Source organism: Mycetomoellerius zeteki, unplaced genomic scaffold (genome assembly GCF_001594055.1).
Source record: "Mycetomoellerius zeteki isolate Tzet28-1 unplaced genomic scaffold, Tzet1.0 scaffold223, whole genome shotgun sequence".
In the NCBI taxonomy this organism is placed as follows: Eukaryota; Metazoa; Arthropoda; class Insecta; order Hymenoptera; family Formicidae; genus Mycetomoellerius; species Mycetomoellerius zeteki.
The window spans coordinates 1,175,443-1,187,873 of record NW_017257198.1 but is presented as its reverse complement, the minus strand read 5'-3'; the positions used below and the strand labels follow the sequence as shown (position 1 = coordinate 1,187,873).

The window sequence follows — 12,431 nt, the reverse complement described above, 5'->3', positions numbered from 1 at the left end:
TTAAAAATCAGTTCAGATGCTGTGTTTTTTTTATCTAGGTACAGATACAAATATTCGAATTTGAATATCTCAGACAGGTTAGATACATAAAATGTATCTCTATATATGTATCTAGATACATATATAGAGATACTACCAAACACTGGTTACATAAATATTGTAACACTTTGTATGTATAACACTATATAATATAATACATATATTGTAACATACAATTTATATACAATAGTATTTAACCTATTTATTAAATATTATTTAAATTAACATTTTATATGTACATATGTTTGTATTAAAAATGTATGTTTCCATATCAAATATCCTTGCAAGATATATTTACAATATATGTATAGTATTGAGAAATTCTTGAGACTTGTCATATCTCTACATACATAAAAAAACTGACGGATAAAAATAATCGAAATAGGAAAAGTAATAACAGTCAGTGCGCGGTTTTTGATACGCTAAAAAATTTAGAGCATCAAAAAAGCGCATACTGACTCTTATTGTCCTTCCTGTTACGATTATTTTTATAAGTATTTCTGGCATCATATTAGTTTTCATCATATATTAATTGCGTACATAGCGAAAGGATCAAACAGCTAAAGCTATTAGACAAAATTATTTAAAAGTAGTTTATCATAATTTCATATCACGAGTAAATATTTTTCTAGTTTCCATTTACGAAAAGAAACTTACGGACCACGAAGTTGAGCCAATAAAGCTTCATTTTTGCGACATTCAATAGTAAGCTGTCTAACTGCCGTAACATATTTACGTTGCTGCTCTACGAGAGTGACGAGTTGTCGACTAAGCGTATCTCGCCTTCCTTTTTCGTCGGTACATCGTTTTTCCACCTAAATAAAAAATCGTTATTTAAAATTATTTTGTGATTCTGCAGCATTGATTCAATTTATCATTGAATATAATGGAAGTAAAGTAAGAGAAAATTTGTTTTTCCATCGCATGTTACCATTGCTTTGTTGCGCTTCACTCCTGCAACAATTGTCTCAAATTGTTTCAGGAATTGTTCCTTGCCGCTTGTTGATGCCATAGCTCTGTCATAAACGTTAAATTACATGTTAAGATTACGAATATTTTAAAATAAGTAATACTTATAATACATACTCATTATAGTTATCTTGAATAGAATTCAGCAACGACAATTCCTTACTTATATATAGTTTTGTATCATCGAGGGTATTGTATAACGTATAATATTGTTTAGTTTCTTTGTGCTTAGCTGAAACTGTAATATGCTTCTTTAATATAAATTTTACGAAATCGATACTTTTAAACTACAGAATTGTTCTTATGTCTGTAAATAAAAATTAATTCAGTTAACCTTGATTATAGAGTTCCATAAAACGTCGTTGATATTGTGTCAATTCAGAGCGTCCTGGAACATCGTCCAATTGTCTCGTTAAAGATGCAATAATTCTATTCTTTTTAGCCAATTGCAATCGCACTCGTGTTATAATTTCCTTTTGCTCTTCATATTCTTTGACACGATCTTCCTCTTCCATCGGAGCACCATTTTCAATCTCTTGTAACATACCTCGAAGAAGATTCAAGTCCGACTTACACTGTTCTCGAAAATTATGTTCTTGTTCTTTTAATCCTTCATGTACAGATAGAAGTTCCTCTAATCGTTTGAAGGTACTAAAAGTTGAATAAAAATTCTTATTTCGTGTTCTTAATTTCATATTTAAGCAAATACGAAAAGAAAAAATTATTAATATCTAAAAAAATTAATGTATATCTTTTATTTATATAATTAGTTATAACTTTATTACTGCTAAATACCTGTCATTGTCATTAATTCCAATTTCGCGAATTTTTTTAAACGAGCGTTCAATGATTTCTCTTCTCGCACGATATTCTTTTACCTTTTCTACTATTTCAGTAAGTTTATCAGATAAGCTATCTCTCTCTTTTGTTAACTTGCGTACTCTAGATTGTAATGTTGTTTTTTGTTTCTGTAATGCAATTAGAGTGCGCGACGAATCTGTTGCATCACCATCCTGCATTAATAAAAATGTTACATTGTAAAATGATATATGCTTTAATTATATCGCATAAAAATATATTCTATATTTAAATTTACCATTATTTTAGAATTAGCCATAGTTGCATATTTTTCTGCCACTTTAGCAATTTCTTGCGCTTGTATACCAACAATGTTTCCAAGTGTATTTACATTTAAGCGCATCTGTATGAAAAATTAATATTATAATACTATAAAATATAATTTATAATACTATAAAATATAAGTTATAATACTATAAAATATAATTTATAATTGAATCTTTAAAAAAGAACAGGATAGTTTTTTTATAATGTGACTATATTTTAAATAATATGGTACGTTTCATGTGAATTTGGAATACATTTTTTTTAAGTATTACAAATAAAAATAATAAAAATAAACTGCCCTCAATAAAAAAACCTATTTGAAACAGTTTCGAAAGCACTTTTTTTTCTCTTAGCTTGTAACATTTTAAGAAATCTACATACCGAATTTTCTTCTATGATGGATAGAGCAGCGGTGATCTGTTCAGTGGTGTTCTAAAAAATGTAAATTGCTTTGCATGAATTTTTCTACTATATCAATAAATATTTCAAACAGATAAATTAAAAGTGATGCTTTTATAATAACTGATACCTTTTCATTTTTTTCATTATTTGACTCATTTTTTGAATCACTGCTTTTAGATTCTGTTATCGTTGTCATATTTTTAACAGCTTCAAATGGTGCTTCATATTCTAGTACCGTACCAATAAACCTATTTAATTCATCTTTTACAAAATCCTCTTTTTGTTTGAATAAACGCCGTGGTTCGTAAGCTTTCTATTGTGCATTAAAGAAATATAAAGATCAAAGCATATCAATTACACATTTACAATGTTTTTACAAATGTCTTTATAAACAATAATTTATACCTTAACTGAACGTAAATTTTTGATAAGGTTGTTATTAGCTGTTGCTCCAATTTCAGAATCTTCACTAAAAGTATGTTTTTTATGAAACTGATTTAATGCAAAAGCTCTCACAAAATCTGCCATTTCCTGTCGCATTTCCATAGAACGCTTTACTAACCATTGAATAACTGGGAATATATGAATACAGTCTAGACCTTGTATTTGATGTGGTTCTATTCGGTACGGACAATTCATTTTGGGGAGCATAACTACAATTTTCTCTGTCAAGGAACTGCAATACACATATATTTTATATAGCTATATACTAAAGTTATTATTGAAAAGATTTTTTTAGCTAAGAGAATATAACACATATTCACAAAAGGAAATTAATATGCTAAATAAAATCTACATTTTTAAGTATAACATGATGTATAATACATACATTTTTTGACCAATTGTAAGATTCTCTTGAAAAAGCAAATCTACATCTACATCAAAATTACATGACTCTATGCACCAGGTCATCCCGCCGACAACCTAATCAAATGAATTATTTTTGAAATTATATACATAAATTCATGGTGAATAAATTGAATAAAAATAAAATAAAGCTATAAAAGATTTTTAAGCTGTGAGACAGATTTCTTAATCATAACAGTTGTCAACTTTAACGCTTAATATCTCAGTTCGCGAGGCAAAGCGACATTTTTTTCTGCCAGATTCTTTCATTTCATATAAAAACGCGTCGAATAAGCCTAAATTTTATTGATTTTTAAGGTGCGGCACCAATTCTGTATAATTACCAAAATAAAATTGAAGGTCACAAACCTTATCAAAATTTGATAAACCTTTTATTCGTGCTCTAAAGTAACCCGCAGCGACAAGTAAATCAATAATTTCTTGAAATTTAGTGGTTTGTTCCTCATCTTCACGTACATCGACCTAAGAATATAACATTAAACATTTTAATGATTAATATTGTTGCTGATAACTAGACGTCTTGAAATATTTTACCTCTGTACTTTCAGAACTTCTTAATAATCTTTTTGGCATATCGTTCAGCATATTGTGCTTTTTCAGAGCACGTTATTTATTTCAATATATTTCGGATTAAAATTAAAAAGAGAGCGTATTAATTTATTATAACCGTGCAAAAATTTCTAACTCCCTCAGCTGTCAGACAGTTGTCAACGTTATCATTCAGCACAATTCGGCAACAAGAAATGACAAGAAATCGGAAGTCAGTAAGGTGCTGCGCCCTGCCTCGACATCCGAAAGTTGTGAATTAATCGAATTTTCATCCATTTCCATCGCTTCGGTCACTTCCGAAATACACAGAGGGCAACATAGAGTTCGGATGTTAGGTTAGCTTCAAGTTTATGAAGCAATATCTAGAGTATCATTGTTTTTAAAAGTTTGTATGACAATTATTTTCAGTTATTTTATCGTGTACGGGAAAACGCATCGTCATTAATTATTTCACATAAATGATACGTTGCACGACTCTACGTGGAGACGTTATGAGTGAGGACAGAGATTGATCAAGCGCACATTGTGTACTGTAAATTTACGGATTGTGTGTCGCAGTCACATTTTGCCTTTACATCGCTATTTTTCGTATTATGAAGAGACGTCAAAGAAGACCGGTTCTGACGTTCAACAAGCCGCAAGGCAATTATCATGGCGAGCACTCGCAAAGTAAATATTAATGTTTGTTTTTAGTTGATGCATTGATTATGTTGACAATTTTAATTTTTTTCCAATCGTTTTACTTTGTTAAAATTAATCATTAATAAAACATTGAAGATTAGTACGCTATCATCTTATTTACCTTATTTGTATTATTATAGGCAAATGTAAGTCGATAAATAATGTACAACTTGCGCAAAATGAAGCCAATAATCCATTGGCTAATATGTTGTGCCAGTACAACTCTGACAGCGACACAGAAGATCCCAAAAAAGATACACAAAAATTGGACGATCAAGTCAATGATTTCCTTAAGGTATAGCTGATGATAAGTTTTTTGTATAAAGAAATTATATTTATATATGTTTCTTATAGGAAATTCAACTCATTGCACCTGAGCAACCTGTACCAAACATTGCTAATGAACAAGGTTTAGCTACTAAAGCAGTTCCACGATCTGTACGTCATACAAATCAACGAACATGTAAGGATTTTAAATAAAAACAGTAGAATATATATTACAAATATTATTGTGGAGTATTCGAATATCTGAATAATTTCAGTGTGGCAAGAATGCTATGATGAATCTACTGGTTATCCTTACTATTGGCATATCGAAACTAATGAGGTGACATGGGACATGCCAGAGGAATTACGCTTATTACAAAAACAATCGGAAGTAGGACCCGGAACAAAACATCCCGTTCAGGGACCACACTGGGTTGATTTTTCATCTATTAAATGTAATTATCATTTTGTAAACTTTTCTACTTCTAGTATTTCAAAAAGGAATGATATTGACGAGTATCTATTGCAGATCGGCAATCCCAAACAAATATACCGGAAGGTATGATACCACAGGAAGTAGTAGCAAGAAATCGCAACAGATTCTTGCACAATGAAACTTCTAAAAAATGTAATTCGGAAAGCACACCGGAACTCAACAACGAGTCTCCGACGAAGGACGATGATTCAGACGATGGGTATAACAAAAATTATATTTCAAATAGATTTATACTATTTTGACACAATTAAAAAATATATTTTAATTTTACAGACGGATAGAAATGATAACATCTTTCGGTAGCGATGGAAGTGATTCGGAGGATGAGAATAATTCCTCAGATGAAAATAAGATCTCAACGCCTTTATCTGAATCTGGAAAGTCCAATTCAATATCATATGCAAAAAGCGGCGAAATTGGACCTGCTTTCTGTCCAACGGGAATACAATCACCTATTAAAAATTTGTTTCATTCATATAAATCTGATTCGATAGATATATCAAATTCTGCAAGTCATCTTGAACAACTTGACGAGCGTGAAATAACTGAATTTGACAGCAAGACTAGTGTAGTTCAAAGCGAAAAAGAGTTCCTCATGGAAAACAAAAATCGGAAGGATATTAATATACATAACACAATTCCAAAATTAGGTCTTCACGTGTCTTTAGTACCTGGTTATGGCGATGATTCAGATGGAGAAGAGGAAGTTAGGCCCAAACAAGAGACAAAGCCTTTGTTTCCGATTGCGCAGAATGAAGAATACGTAAATGTAATAAACTTGTTAAAAAATACCCATGATGTTCCCGCAAAAAATTCTGGCAATGTACAAGCTTCCGATCAGTGCAGTGACAATAATGAAGATACTCAAGAGACAAAAAATGATAATGAAAGAATGGAGGAGAAGGAATCAAAGCCGGACGAAGATAAATCCAAGACAAATATATTTTTGGAAGATATGCAAGTGTGCGGCAAGGCTTTTCAAAGAAAGAAGCGGATAGCATTTGATGGTATCAATTATATTGATTATGTTTTTAATTTTATTCTAGTAATTATATATAACAAATTTACACACACACACACACACACACACACACACACACACACACACACACAAAAATTATATTTCTTAAAATTATGTATATCAAATTTTGTATTTATCCTAATTTATGTCTTTATGTTTACGTAAATAAATAATTTTCTCTATAATTTTTCAGTTACATCCACTAAAGTTAAACAAAGTAATAATACATATCAGGAAAATATAATTCGAGATGATAACAGCAGTGATCTTATGAGTAGTGAAACTATTTCACGCAATGCCGAGGATGGTGACGCGGGTATCGATAATCAGTTTTGTGCAGAAAACCAAAGAGAATGCGATGAAGCGCATAAGGAAATAGAACAGTGCATTAGTATTAAGACTGAAGAAAAGATCAGTTCGAAAGACGAAGTATGCGACTCAGAAGTACCTGCAGAACACAAAACAATATCGAATGTTGTTGGGGAAAAGGCCAACGAGGAGCTGAATAACTTGTCTCAGATTATAACGGAGAAATTGAAGTTTCTTTCTGAAGGAAGAGAGAGTGTCTCTGCTGTTCAAACAATGCAAATTCAACTACAAGTTAGTGCTAATTTTTATTATTTGTTTTTTTATATTACACTGTTTTTGAAACATTTAACAATCGATATGAATTTTATTAATATAAATTATCGTATTTATTATAGACATTATCTACTGCATGGACGGCAAGCAGCTTAGAGGACAGTTACTTTCAAAAATGGCTAACTAATACAAATCATGAATTGGAAAGACTAGAGCAAGATGCAGCACCAGCTGGTTGGCTATGTCAATGGGATAGGTATGGTATTCCGTATGCAATTTGCATTTTATGATATAAATATAGGTACCTCACAAAGGGGAATATCTATGTTTAATGGCTTTAAGTGTATCATTAATTTATATAATGAATATATTTATATATATATTTTTTATATTTATACAAACTATCACATACAATTGCCATGTACTGCTACTGTTATGATTTCATCCATCATTGAAAAGTTTATTTATTTTTAGTAAGAATTTATAGGTGCAAATTAGTTAATTAATATAGGTTTAGTATACTAATTTAAAAAAAAAAACATTGAGCAATTTAATATTTATGACTCTTTTTGTAGGGTGTATACATTTCTAATGTTTCACAAGTTTTGATCTACATTCAAATATATTTTTTAATTTATTACTTTTATACAATTTATATTTTTCTACAAATTAACTCAAGTTAAAATAGGTCATAAATATTAATTTATTAATATTCAAGTAAATACTAATTTATAAATAACCAATGTTGCATTATATACAATGATTATATACAATAGTCTTAATATTCAGTAGATGCATTTTCTTTTAATTTAGAACAATGATGCAGCAATGATACATTTTATTACTCCATACACAATAGTTGTTTTAGCTTAAGTGATGGTGCAAAGCTCGTAAAGATTACGGTCTCGAAGTGTAACATTTCCTCTTAGTGCTGAATCAAGCCTTTGGTTTTGTGATACTGTCAATGTGATAATTAATACGTGTTGAGTGATACATATTTTTAACATAAATGCTACGATAGTAGAAGCGATAATCGAGTAACAAGTATGTTACTTGAATTAAGGATATATTTGTGCTATGAATAGTTTGAGAGAAGTGCAAGGTTAAAGTAACATTTATCAAAATGAAGACAAGAAGACGCAAAAAAGTGAAAGAACTCTCATTCTTTGATCATAACAAGATTAATAATTCGCGTTTAGTATAATAATGTATTAATGATACGTAGCAAAAATGTATCGCTTTAGTGAATGATTATAAAAATATTTAACCGAATCCATTAACGTATGACGATTAATATTTTTGTAAAAGATGCTTATTAGCACAGAAAAAGTATTAAATTGCTTGTACAATTTAATAAGTGATATTATTATTCTGATTCTGCTCATGGATGCGTTTTAAGACCGAAAAAGATTTCGGCGCGCGGTATGCAGAATTAGAATGTAAATATAAATTCACATAAGAAATATGAATATGTATTTAAGCACTAAGATCCGCTTCAACCAAATACTTTCTTTCATTTAATTATATTTAACAGAACATTTTATGTTATTGTTGACAGTGATATAATTATTTAAAATAAGAAAAAATAATTTTTTTCATTGTAACTTAAAGGGAATTATTGATTGAAAAAAATTTTTTATATTTATATGCATATAAAGATTAATTTTGCGTTATTTATCAAAGCAAACGAATATTGTACAGTTTTATAAGATATTATATTTGTCTTGTTAGATACATTCAATTTTTTAATAAAATGTGAAATAAAAAGAAACTATATGTTTACGCACACGCTTCAAAGTGTATAAGAAATTTATCTGGCATTATAATTTTATCCGTTAATCTATTCGATAACGAACAACGATTAACAATGTAAGTATTATCCTATCTATTATATTTATCAATATCTGGTAATCCTTGAAACATGCTGATCGCAAATAAACCAGATATTATTAGGATTTAATTTTCATCATTATTTTCCCTGCACTTCAGTCATGATACCTCACTTCTCCTTCACTTTGCTGTAATCTCTCATTAATGTTCCCTATGAGAGAGAGAACATACTCTGATAATTACATAATTACATCTCCCATCTCTCCTGTAACGAAAGGCCTTCGTCGAGTAAAAACGAGATACGACATTGCAGGTAGGAGTGATTACTAGATTATGTTCTATTAATTTTTGCTTTCGTTTAAGAAACCGGTGATGCGAGTACACCGCAACGAATGTTTCACCACGGAAACATTATTTAAGCGTGTATTAAATGTAACATAGAGTCATGTAACATAGAAAATTACAATAAGAAATTGCACTACCATCACTGATGTCTCATGTATTCCATTTTGGTCGGGGGATTTTTCTAGGTCACATAAGCGGTATTACTATCACAATACATCCACTGGGACATTACAGTGGACTTATCCTGACACCGGTATTGCCGGTGGTACTGAAGAGATGGAATTATGCACTACTCCGCCACCAGAATCAGAAGAATTATTAGTCACAGGTATGTTATTTATGTACGTAAGATATTCTTTATAACAACAGAAATATATAAATATATAAACTATCTACTTCATCATCATTGTTATGTTAGAATCACCTGGGATAAAAAAAATTAAGGAGAAGCAAACTGAAGAGATGGATGATAATAAAGCAGATGAAGAAAATATAACAGATAGACGTCCTGTAACTTTGGAAGCACCACCTCCACCACAGATATCTAATCCGAGTCCACCACCGCCTCCGAGAATATTCGCGGAAGATCTAAAGAAGGACAAGAGGAAAAGGGACAAGTCCGACGATAAATTTTTGGACGCAAAGAGGAAGCGTTTAGGAAAAGGTAATGAATTATTAGTACTAATACGACAAGGTTTATAATTAAGGGGATGGGTGGAATAAAGGCCTAATTGTAAAATCTTGATATTAATAAAAATTAAAATAACTTGCTACTTTTTTATTATACACAAATGAATACAGTATCGAATGAATTTATGTAATGTCTTTAAGAAGTTACATGTTACAATACTTTTCTATTACGATCAATATTACATTGAAAAAGCTAATTGCTAGAAAAAGGGCCGAAGTAGAATTGTGCCTTTATTCCGTCCATCCTCTCAATTACATTATTATTCGTATTATAACACTATATTTGCATGTTATAGCAAATCGATTAGTGTTTTTTAATTATTTTATGAGAATAATATAATTATTAATGCTAAATATAATTTAATTATAGTAAAATACAATAGAAAGATTTGTTGTTTTTTGTTCACAGACAGAATAATTACTACGGACACACAGGTGATCAGTCCTGTCTTAGAATCTTTACCCTACGCGCATCCACAGGTAGCTGTGTCATCTCAAACTTCAATACCTCTGAATCACACAAATATGGAACCTCTGCCACCTGGAGTGGACTTGCCGGAGACATCTTACGAAGCTGCTACCTTGAAAGGGATAATATATAATGCGGCATCGCAACCAAGTAATGCGATTTACGCGCCTTCGATTGCTGATCCAACAATACCTATTCTAAGCCATCAGGCGGGTCTGCTCCAGGAACCATTTGTTCATTATCCAACCTTTCATCAACATTTGCATAACGTAAGTACATTTCTATGCTTGAATATTAATAATTAGGTGTCATGTAGTATATTGTAGAAATACCAGAAACGAAAGATATGATATTACGTACCTTGCGTGCAACAAAATATAAGTATAAGAAAAAAATATAGTGGTAAACGTACAATTAAATACATTTTCTTATATGTATAATAGAAATGTAACAAACATATAACAAACATATAATAAATATAAGAAACAAAAACAATTATAGAATATATTATATGTGAAAAAGTTTTATGTAAGTAATGAAATATGTATAATGTATTTATTTGTTAGCAGACAATTGCAGTTGCAAACAAACACAGTGGACAGAGTGCAATTCAGTTCATGGTCGGATATGCGCCGATTTATACAAACAACAAAATCATCGCCAAACCGCCAGTCAAGGCCTCGAAGGAATCTTTGGGGTCTGCGCTTGATTCCTTTTACAACGATATTGCGCGTATTGAGAAGACGGAAACAGAACGAACAGGACAACTTCAGGATATCGCTGCCACGATAACGGAGCAAGTATCTATCTCGACCGAAGAAGTGAAGCCGGAAATGGAAATGGAAAATGTGCCAAGCGATATAACAATGAAGGAACGGAAGAAAAAAAAGGTAGCACTTCTGCTTATCCCCCCCCATCGTATTTATTTCTTTCGATACTATTTTCCTGGCATAAAAGTAGTAAAAAGTATTTATAGAAAAAGTGAATTTTCACATTCCGATTCTTTATGTTATGTTAAATTAAATATATTTAGTAATTTTTGCAAATGAAAGTTATATACTCCAATTATTTGTATATATAACAAAGTAAATCTTTTTAAAATAATAAAATTTTTCAGAAATTTTTCCAAGTATACATATTTCAATGGTATTGAAAAAATCAAATGAATTAACATATATCGATAAGTCAAATACTGATACTTTTAGGCGAGGATTAGCAACAGCAAAAAACACAAGGAGATGTCGAGCATGGTGGCAAAGTGGCAAAGGGTACAAAAGAATCTAGAAGACACTGTATAAATAATAGAGAAAGCGATTTAAATAAAATAATTAATAACTATACGATAAACGATATTACGTAGACTGTGTTATTAATATCTTTAGATTTCATTGTACATATGAGTTGTTAAATATTTCTTCTATCGTGAAACTATCTTTTAAGTTTTTATCTATGATCTGATATGTATTTGCGTGTTGCATGAGTCTCGCAGTAATATTCGTATTATTGAACATAGTACTTATCTCTTGTGCGACTATTATCTATTTTATGATTTATTATGAATTTTGTGATAACTTTTATGCAAGTAGAAACAAGTGATCTACTATTATGATTATTGTTATTGCATATTTATTATATAGACCATAGAGTCAAAAAAATGTGAGTGCATCTTTCTAACTTGATGCATTTGTTCCAATGCCGAGAGATACTACATTTCATTGAATCGATGTAAATTATTTTTTCATATGTACTAAATGCGATATTCTATTCTTTACAGAATATAAAGAATGCAATCCTTTATAGGCTTTATTGCAAACAAAAAAAAATAAAATACAACATTTGATATTTTACTGTTGTTTTATGTTGAAAACTTTAAAACTGGAAAAATTGATTTAATTTATATTTATTTTATGATTTTTAAATATTTTATAAAATATTATATAGCATAAATATATATAATATCAATTTTTATAGTATTTTTCTTATCGTCACTATTATATTTTATAAAGATTAAAAGATCTTTTACATTTCTTTCTAAACATATATGTTTATCTCCGTTATGTTATATGTATACTTATTTGTGCAATATATAATTTATAATA

The 12,431-nt window shown here is 30.1% G+C and overlaps 2 protein-coding genes across 4 annotated transcripts; one reads left to right on the top strand and one right to left on the bottom strand.

Moving 5' to 3' along the window:
* Positions 1-493: 493 nt before the first annotated feature.
* fidipidine (coiled-coil domain-containing protein 93) lies at positions 494-4,109 on the bottom strand. Of its 2 annotated transcripts, XM_018448568.1 has the most exons (13): positions 3,937-4,109; positions 3,751-3,864; positions 3,365-3,459; positions 3,098-3,211; positions 2,941-3,004; positions 2,663-2,848; positions 2,515-2,565; positions 2,105-2,209; positions 1,804-2,021; positions 1,343-1,659; positions 1,126-1,246; positions 971-1,055; positions 494-854 (listed from the first exon to the last, which is right to left on the bottom strand). In XM_018448568.1, exons 1-13 carry the CDS (start codon positions 3,985-3,987, stop codon positions 693-695), a joined length of 1,683 nt encoding a protein of 560 aa, XP_018304070.1. In that variant the 5' UTR covers positions 3,988-4,109; the 3' UTR covers positions 494-692. The 2 variants fall into 2 exon arrangements, with proteins under 2 accessions (XP_018304070.1, XP_018304068.1); XM_018448566.1 differs by having other exon boundaries at positions 2,941-3,211.
* Positions 4,110-4,259: 150 nt separating this feature from the next.
* On the top strand, positions 4,260-11,675 carry LOC108723075 (formin-binding protein 4). Of its 2 annotated transcripts, none has more exons than XM_018448557.1 (13): positions 4,260-4,620; positions 4,773-4,927; positions 4,987-5,095; positions 5,175-5,354; positions 5,429-5,594; positions 5,669-6,402; positions 6,610-7,016; positions 7,121-7,254; positions 9,359-9,501; positions 9,592-9,837; positions 10,273-10,601; positions 10,902-11,222; positions 11,538-11,675. In XM_018448557.1, exons 1-13 carry the CDS (start codon positions 4,545-4,547, stop codon positions 11,628-11,630), a joined length of 3,093 nt encoding a protein of 1,030 aa, XP_018304059.1. In that variant the 5' UTR covers positions 4,260-4,544; the 3' UTR covers positions 11,631-11,675. The 2 variants fall into 2 exon arrangements, with proteins under 2 accessions (XP_018304059.1, XP_018304058.1); XM_018448556.1 differs by having other exon boundaries at positions 10,899-11,222.
* Positions 11,676-12,431: the final 756 nt, after the last annotated feature.